The 21599-nt window shown below is 41.3% G+C and overlaps 1 protein-coding gene across 1 annotated transcript in view; it reads right to left on the bottom strand.

The window, feature by feature from the left end:
* The window catches only part of zanl (zonadhesin, like), a 57429-nt gene that overhangs the window by 23398 nt on the left and 12432 nt on the right, over positions 1–21599 (bottom strand). Inside the window, exons 18-36 of the mRNA XM_033983869.2 lie at positions 21369–21565; positions 20745–20883; positions 19783–19899; positions 18955–19079; positions 17760–17905; positions 16193–16336; positions 15813–15920; positions 14811–14980; positions 13250–13452; positions 11681–11825; positions 10006–10253; positions 6397–6571; positions 4756–4864; positions 3971–4065; positions 3369–3545; positions 2545–2753; positions 2321–2465; positions 1669–1766; positions 1442–1588 (exon numbers count right to left, since the gene is read on the bottom strand). Of these exons, the coding sequence (XP_033839760.1) occupies positions 1442–1588; positions 1669–1766; positions 2321–2465; positions 2545–2753; positions 3369–3545; positions 3971–4065; positions 4756–4864; positions 6397–6571; positions 10006–10253; positions 11681–11825; positions 13250–13452; positions 14811–14980; positions 15813–15920; positions 16193–16336; positions 17760–17905; positions 18955–19079; positions 19783–19899; positions 20745–20883; positions 21369–21565 (2897 nt within the window). The remainder of the gene's footprint in view (positions 1–1441; positions 1589–1668; positions 1767–2320; positions 2466–2544; positions 2754–3368; positions 3546–3970; positions 4066–4755; positions 4865–6396; positions 6572–10005; positions 10254–11680; positions 11826–13249; positions 13453–14810; positions 14981–15812; positions 15921–16192; positions 16337–17759; positions 17906–18954; positions 19080–19782; positions 19900–20744; positions 20884–21368; positions 21566–21599) is intronic.

The raw sequence follows: 21599 nt of genomic DNA, 5'->3' as shown, positions 1-21599 counted from the left end.
TCACAAATAAGGCCCCTGTGAATTTTTTCACACGTCCATGACAAATCGATTGTCTTCTACGAATTTTTGAAAATGAAATTTGAAGAGGGCGCTAGAGAGTCATTTTGTGAGAGAGTGCCTTGATTTGCATATCATTGCGTTCAGCTCACAAATGTGCATAAACGCTGTATTAGCATTTTCCCAACAAAAAATGTGTGAAAGAGAAATATTTTTTTGAAATATTCCAAAATTTGCAATTTTGTTGAAAATTCACCCTGACCACACCCAAAGTCATAATCAAAATGTAATTGATAATCTTTGATCACACATGAGCTTAGTGGGATTTGGCCAAATTTGAAGTGTTTGTGATGAAAACTGTGTGAGAAAATATCCTGAATGTGAGGGTGTGCACTTTTGTCATTCCCGGGTTTGATCCAATATGGCCGACTTCCTGTACATTTTAGGGCGGGGCCATAATATCCTTTTTGTCATGTCCCGACATGTACTATTTTTTGATGTGAGTTCCAGATTTTTATGTTGACTTTTTTCCGAGTCGGGCTCCCATTGGCCCCATGAAAATCAAAGTTTGAGGTGGCGCTACCGAGTCGTCTTTCGATATTTTTTCTCGGGGTCTTTTGTGACAGTTAGAGCTTGGCGAGTTCCAATTTTTTACACCACTCACTACCATGTCGGGGCGTGTTTACTACTTGATTTTTGCCATTTTCCATGCTCCGGACGCGGTTTTAATGAGTCCCTCGCCGGGACATAGTCCCAGGCTAGGGCCTAATAATAATAATGGTAATATATAATTGTATATTGTAATACTTAAATTCAAACTTTTTTTAAGTTCGACAAACCTTTTAGTTGTAACATTGCTTTTAGGGTTACTCTTTAGGGCAGGGGTGTCCAAACTTTTTTCATGAAGGGCCACATATAAAATCACAGACAAAGCCGAGGGCCGACTGAGGGCCATAGACTGGTCGCCAATACAGTGAATACTTCAAATGTGTGTTATTATTACAAGTTAGACTGAACCGCTAGACCTTTATTCATGCTTACATCCTCAATGGGACACATTAAATATTTGATAAGGGCTTGTTAAAGCAGATTTTCAGAAATATACAGTAAAAAGTACTGTTTAAAGAAATACAGGCTAATTCATCTGGAAGCTTGAGGGCCAAGAAAAATTGGTCTGAGGGCCGCATTTGGCCCCCGGGCCGCAGTTTGGACATGCCTGCTTTAGGGTTTTACTCTTACCTGAGTAAAAATACTTCACGGCTGCACAATATATCACTGGAATTTGAGTTGGTGTAATTATCAAAACAAAGGCCAACTTGTTTAGATAATAGAATGTCGTCTGTATAGAAAACTCTTGTTCTCCCTGTAGTTTTGATCTCTACAAGCATGTTCTAAAATGCACAGGATTCTTGTTAGTTTACTAGTTCTTAGTAATTTTTCTTACCAGGACTCTGCGGCTCTTCTGCAGCTCCACCACTGTGTCATGAGGCAGGTAGACCTTCACTGAGCGCACGTATGAGGCCTCGGGCTGACCACGCTCCTCGTTTTTAGCCACGATTTTAAAGGGCGTCACCTTAGTGGTATTACACACCTGGAGAGATGTTGACAATGTGATGTATGGGATGTATAAAGATAATTAATCTTATTGAAAAGACAAGACAAAGTACCCACATCCACCAGAGTGTAGGTGCATGTGCCCATGAAGGTGTGCATGACCCCATCGAAGGTGTAGTAGTGAGGGTCTCCAGCTACATGGCACACACCTTTACCTGAAAGACACAATGGACCAGAGCAAAAGTGAAGAGAGTTGAATAGAGCAAGTTATATTAAATGACAGCTTATGTCTGATAGAGAAATTACACTACCCTGTTGGGCAGGCACACCAGTGCAATTAAAAGGAAACTGCACAGCTGTGCTCTACCAGCTCAACACGTCTGGCTAAGCAGTGTAATTTCTCTAACAATATCCATAATATTGAATATGATGAGTCAAATTTTTAAAGAAATGCACAAATATTAAACACTTTATGGGTAAGGTCCTGCTATATCAGTCCTAATGATACTGGCTATAATGTCTACAATTCAAATGTGGATAAGAACTTTTCTCGAGAGTTACAAATGTACTTTCAGCACTGCCCTATGGTGGTGAGTAGAGATGAAATGGAACCACTGTCCATTTTAACATTTCTTATGAAGTTGTTCATATTTGTGTAAACAATTTTTAACTTTTTAGAATGTTGTGATGTTTTTAGGGTAGAGAAACATATTTGATCACCTAACCATATTAAATGCAGACCCAGTGCTCAGAGTGTACTGGAGCTCACCTGTGGAATGGCAGTCCAGCACCCCCTCCTGTACCCCGCACTCCTGGGCCGGACTGCACTGCCACGGCTCACATGTCACGTTGTTGTTACTGACGCACTTACAGCGCTCCGAGCAGTCCAACTCACTGAACCAGCTGTCTCCCACCTGCAGGGGGTGCAATATCAACAGGTCATGATCATTGTTTCAATACCAAGAGGTGATTTGAGGTAAAATTGTAACGCACCGGTCTGTACTTGCCGTCGTCATCTGTACAACCACACTCACTGAGGGGCACACACTTGTCTCCACTGAGCACCAAGCCAGGGGCGCACACACAGCCCTCCACACAGGGCAGATGGCAGGGGCCTCCGGGGCCTGCAGGCTCCTGACAGCTGGGCTGGGCACAGGCTGAGGTACAGTGGCTGTAGTCACTGCCAGGGGGGCACTTCAGAGCTGTGTGTACAGACAGGAGCACAAAGAAATTACAAATATGAATGTTTCATCAACAGGAACATTCATCAACACTCAATCTATTGGTGGATATTATTATTGTACTTGTTAAATAATATTCAGTTAATGCTGAATCTGAGATGGCAAACTATTGATATCTGTAGGACAGAGGTGTCCAAACTTTTCTCATTAAGGGCCACATATAAAAACACAGACAAAGTTGAGGGCTGATTGAGGGCCATAGACTGGTCACCAATGCAGTGAATACTTCAAATCTGCATTATTAATACAAGTTAGACTGAACCACTAGACGTTTATTCATGCTTACATCCTCAATGGGAGACATTAAATATTTGATATGGGCTTGTTAAAGTACATTTTCAAAAATATATAGTAAAAATTACTGTTTAAGGTAACATTGGCCAATTCACCTGGAAACTTGAGGGCCAAGAAAAATTGGTCTGAGGGATGCATTTGGCCCCTGGGCCTCAGTTTGGACATGCCTGGTGTAGGACTACCATCTTAAGACAGCTATTAATGTATTTCCTTTTGGATAACCACAGGGCAGATTTACAATGCTGTGGACACTCCATAAGTTAGAGCAGAGGGCAGACTCACGGCAGAAGGTGCTGTTCCTCCAGGCGATGGACACTCCGGCAGCAGCACACATGTCAGCGTAGCTCTCTATGGCCTGACACAACGCCACTGTCTGGCCCCCAGTTGCACACATGTCATACACACAGTTCTCAAAAAATGGGCCAGGAGGAACCACGGAATGACAAGGCTTGAAAATGCCTGAAAAAAACAAAACAAAAAAAATATCAGTGTTTAAATGTGCTATATGTTGCTTGGAATGTATTATCTACTGTTCCAAGTCATGTCATTTTTTTGACAACTTTAGTAGAAACTAGGTAAGTTTGTGGCTTTGTGGTCAAACATGTTGAAAACAGTGTGTGTTGCCTTCAGTGGCCACTACAATTTCCAGTACTACATGACATCACGCAAGACTGCCCTGATTACAACCAGGTGTTTCTGAGTACAAATACCTGGAGGTGTGGAGTTTGAAGTATCTGAAGATAATTGTTAGACCAATCACACTTCTTATAGTCCAAGTAGTGCTCAGTGGTTGTGGGAGGAATTTAGGTGTTTAGTCCTATTTTAATTTATCTCATTGTCTTTAGTTAGCCCTGCCCCTGTCTCTCTCCTAACTCGTCCCCTACCGTTGGGGTCAGTGATCATGCCACAGCTGGTGGGCTTCTTCGCCTCCTCCTCCACCTTTTTGTCACAGTCCTCCTGTCCTCCTCCGTTGGTGCAGCTGAAAAGAGCAGCGATTACTATGTAAGTTACATTTCTTCATTAGTTACATTAGTTCAAAAAAGCAATGTTACAACAACAGAAAAAAAAAAATTAAGAGAGGGTATTTTACTTCTGTGGGGTATTAATTTCTAACACATAACATATCTAGATCAACATGTTACCTTTTATTGTTTTGAAAATACTATATTCACCAAAAACAACACGTTTTATAGGTTTCACTTTTGTTTTTGATGCTCTGAGTCCCCCCTCCTCTCAATCACAGCAGTAAGTGCCCCTTCAGAGTTCCATCACAACACAATCAGCATGGATATCGTTAATGAAACTACTGACCATTGCATCAATTTGTAATGTATAGTTTTGTACCATGCTGCTATATATGAATAGAAAATACTGTGCAGGGTGGGTGACGTAGGCTTATGAGCAGAGTCTTGTACAGGCTTGTACTATTAATTGTAAAAGAGATCTCGCTAGATTACTAAACATGCATGGATGACATAAAATCTCTTCAGGCATGTTTTTGATGAGGGTATAACATAGTAGAAAGCTCCATAATAACCCTCTTAAAAAAAACCAAAAAAAAAACAAACATTGTGAGGCCAAAATTGCACTGGACCAGGAAATGTATTTATTACAAATTTTGTCTTGTCTCATTCTTGTGGAAATTGTGTTTGAGCAGCATTAGACTTACTCAGGCCGAGGGTCGGGCACCTGCCAGCTGTCCCCAAGCTCGTTGGTGTTAGCCGCTGGGGTGTTGTCTGGCTTCAGGTTGTCATCGTTGGGTTTTCCATTGAAGTTACCTGTGAGGAGTCAACAGCAACAATATTTTATCTGCAGACATACCTAACTGACAAGAAAGACCCATTGCGTCCAGTGTCTCTTGAAGTATGCCAGTCACGATAACACATTTTTAAGTGCAATATACTGCTACATACATTGCAATAAAGAAATATATTGTAACTACTTTAATAACCCTTAAGAAGGAGAATTACCCCAAAAACTATTCTAAATGTACACTAGCATTGCTAATACATATGAGCTGCAACAAATACACCACTAGTTTATCTCCATGATTATTTACATTGTAGATTTTCTCCGAAAGCTTTTAATGAAAACAAATCGAATGTAGTAAACAAAAAGCTGTACAATAAATTAGACATGTTTTAGATCAGACATGTCAGACTCGGGCCCTCGCTGGCCTGCTGGTCGCCATGCCACTATAGCACATGCACCTCTAATACTATGAATCCCAGAATGCTTTGCAAATGTGATGGCGCCAGCTCCCACCACTTCTATTGACACTCATTAGCAACTGCTATCTGTCACCTCATTCAAATTTAATCCACCCCTTCTGAAAAACATGCAGATGCTGTTGAAATGCTTCAGTAAATATTTAGTTTGGCCCACGACTTAGTCACAGTTTTTAATTTTGGTACTCTGTGAATTTGAGTTTGACACTCCTGTTTTAGATACTTCAAAATGGCTACCCTTTGCTTTGCTTGGCATTCCACTAATGATCCGTGACAAGCCACACTTAAGTGTAAAATCATTTCAAGAGACTTCATCAAGAAGCATACTGAGAGAAGGCCAAGGGTTTGCAGTGCTGTCAACAAAGCAAATGGTGGCTACCTTAAAGAACCTAAAATATAAAACTTTTTTTTTCTTTGCTTCACAATTCCACACATCTTGTTGCATATATATGATGTTGTCAGTATGTATTTACAATGTTGAAAGTAGTAAACATAAAGAGAAAACATTAAATGAGACAGTGTGTCTGCATTTTTGGTAGTTTACATCACAGCAATGAAACAGTCCTTATTTGACAAAAATAAATAGAAATGTTAATAGAAAATAGAAATAGAAAGTTAATAGAAAAAGAAGAACAGGATAAATACAGCTCTTTCTATCCTATATTGATACTTTGCGTAACATCATGCTGGGGGTGTTTTACATGTACTGTATGTGTATGGCGGAATGTTCACCAGTTATCTTGGAGACACGATGCACATATTAGCAAATATGTTTTACGATTGTCTGAAAACTCGAGAAAAAATATTAAATTGATTTAAACAACACATTTTCGAAATTTTTTGAAAAACTGTTGGCTATTGCTAACTAGCTTATGACTGTTATGCTGAACTTGTTTACAGCACAAATTGCCTGTTATAGTTCCAACTAAGTCGGTTCGTTTTTGTCAGTGTGTTAAAATAAAGCTCAAATTACAGCCTAACAAACAGCCTCAAACAGACCCTACAGTTAGCATCACAACCCCAAGGAAAATATCAAGTGAAAGGTAAGTGGATATTTGTAGAAGTCAAACTGCAGTACTTACCACACAGGCCACAGAGCAGGCCATTGTAGGAGGTGGGCACTGTGACATCAGCATGGTGGTTACCATCAAAGCGTACTCTTAAACCAAAGGAGGTCTCCAAAACCACGAACTTCCCACTCAGGTAAATGTGGAGGCTGCCCATTGAGAGGGGAGGGACAGCAGCACGCGCATTCACCTGTGAGAAAGGACAGACACGTGCATTTGAGTATTTGACAATAAGTAATAGTACTCTTCCTTGCTCTTGTTTGTATTTATTATTTCAAGTGATACTTTTTACATCAGTGTGATTCAGTATTTTAATGGATATCTGAAAGTTTCAGTGGACATCTCAGAATCAGTATTTTTTAAACCTAAAATACATGTTGGAAGCGCAAGGAAAACAGCTTATATAATTCCAGGTCTCAACAGCTATTACATATGGGATTACTCAAACATGCACAGCATAAAACAAAGACAGTATGTAGAGACAATATGTAAGATTTTGATGTTAAATTCCATAAACATGACCTATCTGTGGGGCGGGTGCAGAGAGATCTGTGCGGCAGTCGAAGGCGGGGGCCCTGACGCCCGGATTTCCAGACATGGAGACTAGCTCCAGGGACATGGAATGCCACCACGCTGGGGGGTAAGGAGCCTGAGCTTGTGCGGGAAGTTGAGCATTACCGGCTAGATATAGTCGACTTCACCTCCGTGCACAGCTTGGGCTCTGGAACCCAACTCCTTGAGAGGGGCTGGACTCTCCATTTCTCTGGCGTAGCCCGCAGGGAGCGGCGGCCAGCTGGTGTGGGCTTGCTCATTGCCCCACAGCTCAGCCGGCACATGTTGGAGTTCACCCCTGCGCCTTCGGATCGGGGACAGGTCTCTCACTGTTGTGTCGGCCTACTGACCAACCAGCAGTGCAGAATACCCGGCCTTCTTGGAGTCTCTGGGAGGGGTACTAGACAGTGCACCAACTGGGGACTCCACTGTTCTCCTGGGGGACTTCAATGCCCATGTGGGTAATGACAGTGACACTTGGAGGGGTGTGATCGGGAGGAATGGCCTACCCGATCTGAACCCGAGCGGTGTTTTGTTATTGGACTTCTGTGCTAGTCACAGTTTGTCCATAACAAACACCATTTGAGCACAAGGGTGTCCATCAGTGCACGTGGCACCAGGACGCCCTAGCTCAGAGGCTGATGATCGACTTTGCTGTTGTGTCATCTGATCTCCGGCCGCGTGTCTTGGACACTTGGGTGAAGAGAGGGGCTGAGCTGTCAACTGATCACCACCTTGTCGTGAGTTGGATCCACAGAGGAGGAGGAAGCCAGACAGATCTGGCAGGCCCAAGCGCATCGTGAGGGTCTGCTGGGAACGTCTGGTGGAGCCCTCCGTCAGAGGGGTCTTCAACTTACACCTCCGGGAGAGCTTCTCCCTGATACCGGCGGAGGCTGGGGACATGGACTCCGAGTGGGCCATGTTCTCCACCTCTAATGTCAATGCGGCTGCTCGTACCTGTGGTCGTAAGGTCTGCGGTGCTTGTCGCGGAGGCAATTCCCGAACCCAGTGGTGGACAATGGAAGTAAGGGATGCCGTCAGGCTGAAGAAGGAGTCCTATCAAGCCTTGTTGGCTTGTGGGACTCCTGAGGCAGCTGATGAGTACCGGTGGACCAAGCGTGCCGCGGCTCGCGCGGTTACAGAGGCAAAAACTCGGGTTGGGAGGAGTTCGGGGAGGCCATGGAGGAGGACTATCAGACGGCCTCAAAGAGATTCTGGCAAACCATCCGACGCCTCAGGAGGGGGAAGCAGTGCTTCACCAACACTGTTTACAGTGCGGGTGGAGAGCTGCTGACCTCGACTGGGGATGTTGTTGGGCGGTGGAAGGAATACTTTGAGGATCTCCTCAATCCCACCATCACATCTTCTGAGGAGGAAGCAGAGACTGGGGACCCGGAGGCAGTCTCTGGATGTTGTGGGGCTGTCTTGGCTGACATGTCTCTGCAACATTGCGTGCCGGTCAGGGACAGTACCACTGGATTGGCAGAGCGGGGTGGTGGTCCCTCTGTTTAAGAAGGGGGACCGGAGGTTGTGTTCCAATTACAGGGGAATCACACTCCTCAGCCTTCCTGGTAAGGTCTATTCCAGGATAATGGAGAGGAGAATCTGACCGATAATCGAACCTCAGATTCAGGAGGAGCAGTGTGGTTTTCGTCCTGGTTGCGGAACACTGGACCAGCTCTATACTCTCCATCGGGTCCTTGAGGGTTCATGGGAGTTTGCCCAACCAGTCCACATGTGTTTTGTGAATTTGAAGAAGGCATTTGACCATGTCCCTCATGGTGTCCTTTGGGGGGTGCTCAAGGAGTATGGGGTCAGGGGCTCTTTTTAAGGGCTGTCCGGTCCCTGTATGACCAGAACAGGAGCTGTGTTCGCATTGTCGGCAGTAAGTCAGATCTGTTCCCGGTGCATGTTGGACTCCGCCAGGGCTGCCCTTTGTCACTGGTTATGTTCATTATATTTATGGTCAGAACTTCTAGGTGCAGCCAGGGGCTGGAGGGGGTCATGACCAGGAGCAGGCACTGGGGCAGTTTGCAGCCGAGTGTGAAGCGGCTGGGATGAGGATCAGCTCCTCCAAATCCGAGGCCATGGTTCTCGACCAGAAAAAGGTGGCTTGTCCTCTCCGAGTGGGTGGTGAGTCTCTGTCTCAAGTGGAGGAGTTCAAGTATGTCGGGGTCTTGTTCACGAGCGTGAGATTGACAGGCGGATCGGTGCAACGTCTGCAGTGATGCGGTCGCTGTATCGGTCCATTGTGGTGAGGAAGGAACTGAGTCGCAAGGCAAAGCTCTCGATTTAACGGCCAATCTACCGGTCAATCTACCGGTCAATCTACGTTCCTACCCTCAACTATGGTCATAAGGTCTAGGTAATGACCGAAAGGATACGTATACAAGTGGCCGAAATGGGTTTCCTCAGGGGCCTTAGAGATAGGGTGAGGAGCTCGGTCACACGGGATGAGCTTGGAGTAAAGCCGCTGCTCCTACACGTTGAGAGGAACCAGTTCAAGTGGCTCGGGCATCTGCTCAGGATGCCTCCTGGACACCTCCCTAGGGAGGTGTTCCAGGCATGTCCCACCAGGAGGAGGCCTGGGAAAGACCCAGGACACGCTGGAGGGACTATGTCTCTCGGCTGGCCTGGGAACGCTTTGGGGTCCCATCGGAGGAGCTGGAGGATGTGTCGGGGGTTAGGGAAGTCTGGGAGTCCCTGCTTAGACTGCTGCCTCCACGACCCCGCCCCGGATAAGCGGAAGAAAATGGATAGATGGATGACCTATCTGGGTGAGGTGACACAAGGTAAACATGGTCAAATCTCACACAGGTAACAATTGTAAGGCTGATTTATTCTTGATTACTAAAACATTGGACATGATGGACAAGCTGTTATAATTTGGTGTTTTGGTTCTCAAGATCCAACTGGGAAGCAGAATGAGCCTCATGTGAGTCATTTGGGTGATCAGTTTCAATGTTGAAATCCAGTTTAAACTTTAAAGAGTGATGGCTACATACTTGACTCAAACAAAAAAATAACTCTTTGACTCCTCCCTCCTCCTTTAAGTCTAAAACATTCACTGACCTGCACAGTACGTCCCTTGCCCAGAACCACGGTGACATTGTGCACAGTGATGCCCACTGCTCGGACGTAGGACACTTTGCGGTTGCTTCCCCGGTGCTCGTTCTGGGTGTACACGCTGAAGTATGGGAGCCCGGATGAGGCGTTACACAGCTGGGTCAGAGTATATGAGCACGCCCCCATGTAGTGGTGGGTCCGCTTGTCAAACGTAGTGTAGTGAGGGTCACCCGATACAGAACAGATGCCGGTTCCTTCACAAGAAATAAATTAATGCATGAATATTTGGACAATGCATCAAATGTGTGCCATTGTAATAGGAATAAACTATTCAAAGCAACATATTCTGTTATTAAACAGTCAAAAGATGGTTGAACATGAATAGACATGAAATGAAACTATGTAACTTTTTCTGGTGGTAGTGGAGGATGGGCCAGGGCATAGGTCTCCAAATTGTCTTCATGGAGATAACTTTGCCTGAATTGTTCCACAGTATAACATTAAGCTAATATATCTTGGATTTATTCACTTAAAATGCCTATATTACTCTATTTTCTGATCTATGTTATAATGTTGTTCCCTCCTCAAAAACATCCCTGGAGTTGTTTCATTCATGTGTTTAGCACGCAAACTCTGCCTGTTTAGGCTGAGTTCTTCTTGCAAACAGAAAACACTTCCACCTTGTGATGTCATATGGTAATGCAGGAAGCACTGCGTATTTTTACACCTTCTCTAGAATCATTTGGATATTTTGGAATTGCCCATCTCTACTGAATAAAAGGTAAAAGGTCGCTCTTAACTTGAAAACTACCGCTTCATGACATCATAAGGTGGAACAGAGCATTTATTAGACATACTAAAAATAAAGGGTTACTCAAAGATGTGTGTATGAAAGAAAAGCAGGTGACGGACCCCCACCAGAAAAGTTAGATAGTGCATTTTTTAAGAAATTCTGCTCCCACACCCCAAATGAATAAGTTGTTATAAAATGTTTTAGTGAAACTCAAACCCCAGTGGAACAATTTCAGACAGTATATATTATACAATAAACTTTATTGTATGTATATTTAATTTCTATAACCATAAAAGATTAAAATTGTACTTCTATGGGGTATTAACTGCTAATATATAACATATTTAAATCACCATGTTACCTTTTATTGTTTTTAAAATGCTATAGTTGCAGTATTAACGTTGTTTTCTTCTGTATTAAGCTCTGAGTCCCCTTGCTTCCCACACTCACTCCCCCTTCAGAGCTCTATCACAACATTTGCATGTATGCTGATAATGAATCTACTGCACATAGCATCAGGTTTGTGAGTTGTCGCGTATGGTTTTGCATCATGCTTGTATATTTATGGAGATTCATTGTGTGAGAGCATGGATTACATAGGCTTGTTGGCTGAGCATTCCACAGAATCTTACAGATAAACGTAAGGAGGGTTTGAATAGGGCCCCGGAAAGATCACTAAAATACTCAGACATGCATGGATAACATCTAAAACTTCTTCAGGCAAAACGGTTTTGCATAATACCCCCTCTTTAACTTATAGCTTCAGTAGTAGCACAGAATTATGATAACTAATATTTTCACATTTCATTGGGTCATTGACTATGTCACTGATCTAATAATCTGAGAAACTTGTGTGTGTGAGGACATGTTTGTGGTAGTAGATAGTACCTAGAGGCCTGCACTGGTACTCTCCCTCATGTAGTTGGCAGTTCTCCGTGGTGGGCTTACAGCTGGTGTTGTGACACTGGATCATTCCTCCATTCAGGCACTGACAGCTCTGCTCACAACCCGGCAGCATCCACTGGTCACCTGCCTGAGGGACATGGGACATCAGGGTAAGGACAACCAGAGGACAGAGGGAAAAGGATGAAACTACTGAATGAATTAATTTTATTATTGTATCTTGCATACATATATACCCAACCCTTTAATGGTTTTATAATACATCATTAACAAAATACAAGAGGCCAGTTGCCAGACATGTGTTACAATAAATTAACAAATTTAAACAAACTAATTTCCCACTTCTTCCAGGCTTTACAGAGAAATGATGCCAACTCATAAACATTAGAATTAAACAACCATTTCATCTTTTTGTCATCATTACAGCAGAACATATTAGGACATAGGGTGATAATTTAATCAATTCTAAACTCAAACTGTGAGAAAGAGGCTATGTTGGAATGCTACTACTCCAGTGACCAGAGTCAGAGGGGTTACATGAACAGGATGTGGGAAAAATGGTTACTTCAGAACCTGCAGTCCAAGCTTATGGCTAAGCAACTAGTAGCTCAGTGTTCCAACATCCGCAAATGGCAACTGCTATCACAACTTGAAACTGATGATGTACAACACAAAATATGCTATGGCAAGTCAGAGGGGAGTTAACATTAACTCCCCAACCGAAGATTGGGTATGAAGCCCCAATAAGTACCATCATGGTCCGAATGAACACAAGGCAACTCCAACACCACCTGTCGAAGTACCATCTGAAAGTCTCCTAGAAGATGTGAATGCAGCATTGAGAGCGATCCCTACCTCAACCATCACAGAGACCAATGAGCTGATATACACTTCAGCAGCAGTGATCCTAGAGATGCTTGGCTATGACATGATCTACGCATACTGGCTAAAGAGGCACTCATCCTGGCTCATCCTAGCTGCACGGGAGCATATTTATATTTATATTTACTGCTTACTGTCTAAACAATACTAATGGAATACTGAGTAAAGTAAAATTTCAAAAACAATGATTAAAAACATATATATTTAAAGCACCCATAATAGCCTATTTTATGACCTATGTACTAATATTTCCTCATTAAAAAACTTACTTGGTGTTGTGTTTTGTTTCATTTACACATGTTTAACACACAATTTAGGTAGAGTTCTTTTTTCAGACAGAAAACACTGCATATACCTTTGTTAGAATAATTTGGATAATTTCAACCAACTGCCAATCTCAACTGAACTAAAGGTAAAAGGTCACTATTAACTAGAAAACTACCGCTTCATGACCTCACAAGGTGAAACAGAGCATTTTGAGCTTTGGAGATGTAGTAGGCTAATAATACAGGATTACTCAAACCTGTGTGAATGACACAAAACACAACCCCAGGTATGTTTTTGATGTGGTAACAGCATTTTAACCTGGCTTAAAGCTTAAAAGTCAATTTTGCATAATATGGGACCTTTAAACTGACAGCTCATTTTTTTTCTAAGGTTCACTGTACTCACAGGATGGTAACTTCCACTGGGGTCCACACAGCCGCAGTCCTTTAGCGCCACACACTGGTCATTGCTGAGGATGAAGCCGGGATTGCACTCGCACCCCTCCACACATACGTCCTCACAGCCGGGGGGCCCCACCACGCCTGTACAGGTCTCAGGACATGAGCTCACACACAAAGAGTAAGAGCTGTTGGGAGGGCATGCCAGAGCTGGAACAGAGGAGCCAGAGATATTTAAGTGACACTTTGCAGTGACATCATGCTACATGTATACCTACGGGGTTCTACATCTGGCAGGATGACCCAATACCTGGCTAGGATGACCCCTACCCTATCGTGGCCTCCCTCTGTCCTTTAGTTGAGTGGGCTCTGGCCCTACAGACTTGAACTCTATCTGCAAATGGATGAGCATTAGTCCTGGACACATCTGCAGCCTGCCCACCCATCGGAGTGGATCTCTTTTTCACTGTTCTCCTCGAGGTTTCTCTTTTCCCTCTGGGTTTTTTGAGTTTTTCCTTGCAGAGAAGGATTGTCTAAGAGAGCAGGTACTGTTCTGGGACAGTTATTCATTTGCTTGTTTTCTGTTGATTAATCTGCTTGTCTGTTATTAACCAATGTATGTTTCATTGTTGATTTTCTAACTTCTGCTGTTATGATTTGGGGCGTAACAAAAATAATTTGAATTGAATAGATATATACCTACTGTACTGATATTTGAGAGGAACTTGTTTAACAGCACAAATCAGCTCACCTGTTGTAGTTCCCGCTAAGTCAGTTCTTTATGGTCAGATTGTTTTAAAGCGAAAGCTCAGATTAAAGTCTAACTTAACAGAGCTTTAGTCAGAGTAGAGCTTATAGTTAGCTTCACACTCTCAGGAAATGTTGATGACATCAACAGCAAAGTATCAATAACTTCTTTTCTATTTACCAAGTTGTGTATTATAGTGGGATGGAGTCTATAAATTTAAGATATTAGGTAAAGACTAGCAGAGGTGGTAGGGTAGCCAAAAACTGTACACAAGTAAGAGTCATATTCATTTAAAATAATAATATTCAAGTATAGCGGACCAAGTATTTGGGAAAAGTACTACTCACATAATTTCTGATTTATAATTTTAAGTTAATGCAATTTGAAGGACAAAATATGAAATAAAGTACAGAATCTTGTGTTTTCAAAGACACAAAAACACGAAAAACTAAATGACTAAAAGAGCAATGCTTGAAACATAAATGTTCAAATCAATTCATGCTGTCATATAAAGCTTTGTCACTTGCAGAAAGAGTGTGGAAAGAGTAACCAAAACTTTTACTCAAGTAAATACTAATACTTGAATAAAAATATTACTCAATTACATCTGACCCTCTCCTCTGCATCTTCTGCTCCACCTGACTCTCTCCCCTGCATCCTCTGCTCCACCTGACCCTCTCTTGTGTATCCTCTGCTCCATCTTACCCTCTCCTCTGCATCTTCTGCTCCATCTGACCCTCTTCTCCCCATCCGCTATTCCAACTGAACTTGTGCTCTGATCCTCTACTATGATATATGTGAGGACTATGGGTGTGCTTACGGCAGAAGTCTGGCGCCCTCCATTGGTGGACCTTGGCTCCAGCACTGTGGCAGGCATCAGTGTAGGCCTGTAGCTGGTCACACAGAACATGCTGCTGACCATTGAACTGACACATGTCGTACACACAGCTTTGGAAGAAAGGGGTTGGATCCACCAGACCAATGCACTCCCTGCAAGACACATAGATGTAAGGATTTAAACTGTCAACATGGAGCTTTTGACATAGCAACAAGAGTCATGAAAACCTTAACCAAAATATATCTCAAGTAAAAGTAAGGTTACTATGAAGTATAAGCATAGTAATGATTTGCATTTGCTCAGTTATATTTAGAATGTTTTGTCAAATTACACTCAAATTATACGTTTTAAACGTTGATACTTTGGTTACCAGTAGTTAAAATTAATGGTATGAATACTGCTCTAAAAATCTATACTTCTATAAAATTACAAATGGACTTATTTCATATCACATATCCAACTTAACATCACACTTTTTAACACTATAAGTTTGAAATTTAAAAAAAATTGTTAAATGACTAGTTAAGTAACTATGGAAACACTTTCTTATAAGTCTGATCTTGTCTACGTGTGGATGCCCTTTGTCTCACAAGCACAGCAAATAAACAGGTGCTGAGGCATACAGCCCATGGAGGAGTTCCCCTGTGAGTCATGTTTAGTACAGGTCAGTGGCATCATAATCAGCATAATGAACTGTTACATAACAACTGCACTTAGAGCACAAAAAAACAAAGAGTTGGGATCACAAGAAAACACTTTGTATACAGTCTTATCTAAATTGCATCTCATAAGTGCACTTACAGTATGGTTGCTTAAGCTAGATTACAATGATAAGGCAGTTCAAGTTTAAAAGCTTATAAAAGTTGTATGTTTTACACAATATATCCTCCATAAGTTTATATCTCCTGCACTATCACAAGGAGTGAATGGGGGGAAAAAATGCATGTAGGTATGTAAGACTTAAGCAGCCTGGTTTCCTCTTACCTGAATGGCCCAGTGGGGTCCCTGATCTTGCCGCACTTGTCTGGTTTGACCACCTCAGCCTCTAGAGAGGGGTCACAGTCTGGGTCAGGTTTAGTGCCAGGAGTACAACTGGAACACAACACAACATTTTAGAACTAGGACAAATACAGCTCAACACGTAGTAGTTAGTAGTCATTGGAAGACTCAAATTTAAAAGATAAAAGTATGTATGTATGTTATAGATATAGATAGATAGATTGCTACTTGTTAAAAGTGACCAATCAACATTTTCTAGCCATTTATAGTACAATTACATATAGTGATTACAGTTTAATTAACAACACCGCTAAGTAAAAAATCTAAGACAAATTATAAACATTCAAATGGTGAGGAGAACTTACACATCGTCCTCATCCTCTATGGTCTGCCAGCTGTTGCCGAAGTCATTGACACTTGGGGCCAAAGAGCCATCTGGTTTGGTGAAATCGTTGTTGGGGTTTCCATCGTAGTCTCCACACAGACCACACAGCTGGTCCTGGAATGAGCTAAACAAACAGAGACTTGTACTTTTAGGAGTCATTTGAGAAAATTCCTTCATCAAATTATACCACTTTTTTAAAAATTTGTAAACACTGTGTAACACTGTAACACTATGTAACCATTTTTTTAAATCTCTTTTGTTGTATTTAAACTTTTACTTAAGTAATACATAAGTTCTAATTCTAGTGTATGTTTTAGAGCTCTAGTTGACTAAAGATTGTTGGTGGACATTGGGGTGTGGTAAAAGCTTTCAAAACTATTGAATATCTCTATATATCTGACCCAAACTGCACTCACAAGACTACAGCTGCACAGGAGTTCATGCAAAACAACTATTTATGGAGAAAAAGTACTAGGAAACAATGTACTTTACATAAAGACAGAATAAACTTGTGAACAATAAATTTGATCTGCCTTTTTACATAAAAATACCAAAAAATAAAGAATGTGCAGCTAACTCACTTACGAACTGCTCCTTTCTCCCAACAGTTTTCTTATCTTAAATCCTACAGTACTGTATTATTAGTTTTCTGAAAATTCTCTTAGTGTTTATGTTAAATTACTATTGTAATAATGTTACTTAATACTTATTTTTTTTATTTATAAGAAACATTCAAAATCATTAATAAAAAATTGTTGGAGAAACAGTAATTTCTTCATGACCATGGTGTAACTCAATACAGCTTGTGGATATGTTTGCCCACTAACTTAAAGGTTGTTGTTTCAGTGTCCACTGCCATTATGTTCTTACTGTCCTTAAGCAATACACTTTACCGACCTTGCTTGTGTATAATGTGTACTGGTGTGATTGGTCATAAATTAGAGATGTCCTTGGTGATATAGAAGATAATAATGATAAGCTTGAGTGATTAAAAAGGCTGATGATAGTGTAGGTCACACATCTCTTTTCAGTGTTTCCCACATGATTATACAAAGATTATGGTCTTAATGCCTCTATTGATAAAAAAGCGCTAATTGCACATTAAATATAGTTACTTCTATAATGCAGTTTGCAGTGATATCACACTGTGTGAATTTTCATCAGTTATCATGGTGACACAATGGACACATTAAGAAACACAGCCTGATAAATTTTTAGATGGTCAGAAGACACATGAAAAATACAAAAATTCAAAATAACAGCACAAAGCATCTCACCTGTTATAGTTCCAACTAAGTCAGTTCTTTATGGTCAGATTGTGTTAAATCAAAGCTTGCATTAAAAACTAACTTGAATAGCAGAGCTTCAGACAGAGCAGCTCACACCCCCAGGGAATGTTGATGACATCAACTGCAAAGTATCAACACTACCAAGTATCATTTGTACTACCAACTTCTGTTCAACTTGGTTTTTTTTTACTATGGAGGAAGGGGCCACCATAGTCTCCTCTATTAAAGGGGAAAGATTGTTTTGGTTTTTTTACCCACCTGGGCACAGTGATCTGGGCGTAGTGGTTGCCATCCCAGCGTACCACCAGACCGAAGCGTGTTTGTAGGGTGATGTACTGTCCGGCCAGGCTAATGGTCACCTGGGGGGGCAATGAGTGAGGGAGAGCCACGCGACGACCGTTCACCTGTAGCACAGACAACATATGGGGTTGGTTACATTTTTTAGAATTTTAATTGTTTTGAGAATACAGTGCCCTACTCTACGCAGAAGACCCTACTGCGAAGGCTCTGTGAGGAGGATCTTTCATGTAAATTACCTCTATCCACTGGTCAAACAGTTGTCCATGTCAAAAGAGCGTGTGCAAAAGTTGGTGATTTCCTGACCGCTTTTTTACAAAGTAATGTTAACAAAGTTTACATTATTTACATTAAAAACAATATCAAACCCTAACCTTAACCATTACATATTTGTGCCTAATCTCAACCTGACATGGGGTCTAAACTATGGCAAAACATTCACAGACATACTACATCTAAATAGGAGTATGCTCTATATGTCACTATACATTTTGAGAGTTAAATATCCGTGTTATGTTGCCTGGGCAGTCCTTGAGTGCTCTCATGGCTAACAATCCAACTAGAGCTCATCTTACTCATTTGGAATGTCATATTCTTAAAACAGACATGGAAAAGAGTCACATATATCTAACTTTAACTTCCTTGCCCCAAGACAAATTTTCTGAAATCAGCAGTGCTTTATAGAACCATATTTCATTGGAATCACCTCCCTCGCTCTGCACCCACAACTGAGGTTCAACATAAACTTAAAAAGATACTAAAAATACAATTACTGCAGATGACCATATGAACATGTTTTTTAGTAAGACCCGTTTTCCTTTTCTTTGATTATTAATGCAACCGTTACCCCTATTACTGTACGCTGTTATTCTTGACATTGTAATTGTGGTGTTGTGTGTCATACGTTTTGAAATGAGCTTTATCACGTTTAATGATCTTAGGAATTGGACTAAAGCAAAAAACAATAAAAAGGGTAATTAAGTCGTTTATACAAAGTAAATGAATGAAAACTAGTGAGGGACATATCTCAAGATGTGCATCGTGGTGGAGCCTGCGCTGTAAGTCAGACTCTCATAAAAAATTGCATATCTAAGACATTTCTGTCATGTACACAACTATCTACTTGTTTAGTTTGTGCTGTGTTGCATACACTGACCAGTGTCCTTCGGGCTTTCATTAGAGTAATGGTGACACCGTCCACTGTAACATAGAGTTTCCTGAGGTACGACAGTCCTGGAATGCCTCTCTCCTCATTCTTCCCCTCCACTGAGAACCAGTGTCCTGCACCAGACACAGATGAGTCATTAGAACACTTAACAATATTATAACTTGTCCAGTGTACAACTAAAATATTTTGTCATTGTTTTTGTTAATGCCATATTTGTTGCTGACAAGATCTAAATAAAAAAGCAAAATAAATAGTAATCATTAAGACTCAAACTATGACTAAAATTACATTTTCATTGATTAAAACTATGACTAAAAGTGGAGTACACAGTTCTTGTTGAATAAGTTAACATAAATACCGGTTAATGAAAGGAACAACTATAGATCAAAGTTCCACTTTTCAATCCCAAATGAGACCATAAACAAACTATGCCCAATAACACATCTGGACATGTCCCATTAAGCAATTGCATACTATGTATGTAATTAATTATGTAATTAATGAGTTAAAATAGAAAAGTGGCATGTTTTCAGTAAAACTATGAATTAAGTCAAATTAAGTCAACTAATTTAACATGACATTCTCACTGACTAAAAGTAGACAAAAGAAAAACAATAAGTTTACTAATTCTTGACTAAAAATAAAAACAAATTTTAGTCAGAAGATCAAAACTAAATTAAAAACGAAACGTAATGTCTTTCAAAATGGTCTATTTAGTTCAATATGGGAGATGGGCAATACACAATGCTATCATGTTTCTGTCTATATTTTTACTCAATAATTTCTGACACAGAGAGAGAGCATAGTTCCTCTTACCAGTGCCATTCTTGCACGTCCGGGCCAGCGTGTATGTGCAGGTGCCCATGAAGCTGAAGAACTTCTTATCAAACGTGTTGTAATGAGGGTCTCCACTGATGACACAGTCCTGAGAGCCTATGAGACAGAGGAAAACAGGAATTTTAACATTATTTTACAGGAAAATGTATACAAATATTCAAATCTCATTGTCCATAGCTATTATGTATTAATAACAACATTAGGGGTCGCAATAGTGAGCTTGTAGCGTAATGACTTGAAGATATTTATGCCAGATACCGTCCCTGTCAAAGTGGACAATAGCGGTAGTGTCTTGCCCATAGACACTATGCAGTTAGTATATTTGCTTGAGTGGCATTTGAACTGCCTACCTATTTGTGTTCAGATGAATGATCAGCCAACCATTTTTGGTCATGTTTACAAGGTACCAGGACAACGTTTTTTTGGAGGTGAAAAGATGTAGTACACACATTTGTCCAACAAACGGCACTGACGCAGTGCACTACAACACAGAAGTAATGTTACCTCCTGTTCACAATTTGGGATCAGTTTAGACCTGATTCTTTTGTTTTTGTTCAAAGTTCAGTAAAAAGGATAACCTGAATAAATTATCAGAATACCAAATTAACTTCAGGCCTTTAAAGCAAATGTAAGCAATAATACATGTTTTTCTGACAATTTCTTGAGTACATATAAATGTGTGAAGTCTAAAAATGTTGCATGCTACATGCTGACGGCCAATCACTGCTCAGATCAGGTCTGCAGACAATCACAGCACAGATCTGGGTTGCGCTCCAGTATTTATGAGCTCAGAACGGCCTCCCATCCCCAAGAAACTACCCCTTCAGGATTATCATCGTTGAAATATTTTGATATCACAGTGTTGTCAATACTATTACATCTTCAATCTGGTGCAACATATCCTTTAAACATGTAAAATGTGATATCTAGTCTAAACTGACCAGTAGGGTAGCAGCCAAGGTTTCCATCCTGGACTTTGCACTCTGTAGCAGGTGGACACTCAGCGGGATCACAGGTGAAAAAGGGAGGGTTACATTTGCACTTGATCTGACAGTCTGCCGTGTAGAACTCCTCTCCAGGCTGCAACACAAATCACGTAGTGTTATTAGAAGATGCAATATCCACACCTATGGATCATTTATTTATAACTTGCACATTTTAAATCACAATATTCATCTAACATGACTTAATAAAGAAAGAAAGTCCACATTAGAAAACAGCAGTGTCTAATGCTCTAAACGTCATCACAACAAAGAGCTGTGAAATTGTCGCCATCTCCAATGGATAGTTGCTTATATCAAACTGACTTTGCAATGCTGCTGTATCACTGATTAAGGAAATAAAATTGGAGAATGAATTATGGAGCAATGAGCATGTACGGAAGGCGGTGAAAATGGGGGTTGATTGGCAATATGGTATCTTGAAAATAAGTGATTAAAAGATGCACAAATCGCTCCAAATACAACTTTGAGAGGGCGTGATGCCACTGTGGTATTAATACCAGCCTGCTTACTTTTGCATTAAATAATGAGGTCAGTAGGGGGTGGTGTATGGCTTCTCCTCACCTCATAATAATGTCCGTTGGTCTGGCACCCGCAGGAGCTCGTCTTCACACACTTGCCTGAGCTGAGGATGTAGCCGGGGTCACACACACAGCCTTCAGAGCATGGCCCGCTGCAGCCTGCAGAGGACAGGTCTGTGCACGTCGGTTGACACGGGGCGGCGCATGGGACATAGTGACTGTTTGGAGGGCACTTCAAAGCTGGTGGGACAAAAATGAAAAGGTTATCAAACTA

The sequence above is a fragment of the Periophthalmus magnuspinnatus genome, chromosome 18 (genome assembly GCF_009829125.3).
Source record: "Periophthalmus magnuspinnatus isolate fPerMag1 chromosome 18, fPerMag1.2.pri, whole genome shotgun sequence".
Taxonomy (NCBI): domain Eukaryota; kingdom Metazoa; phylum Chordata; class Actinopteri; order Gobiiformes; family Gobiidae; genus Periophthalmus; species Periophthalmus magnuspinnatus.
This window is presented reverse-complemented; position numbering and strand designations above follow the sequence as displayed.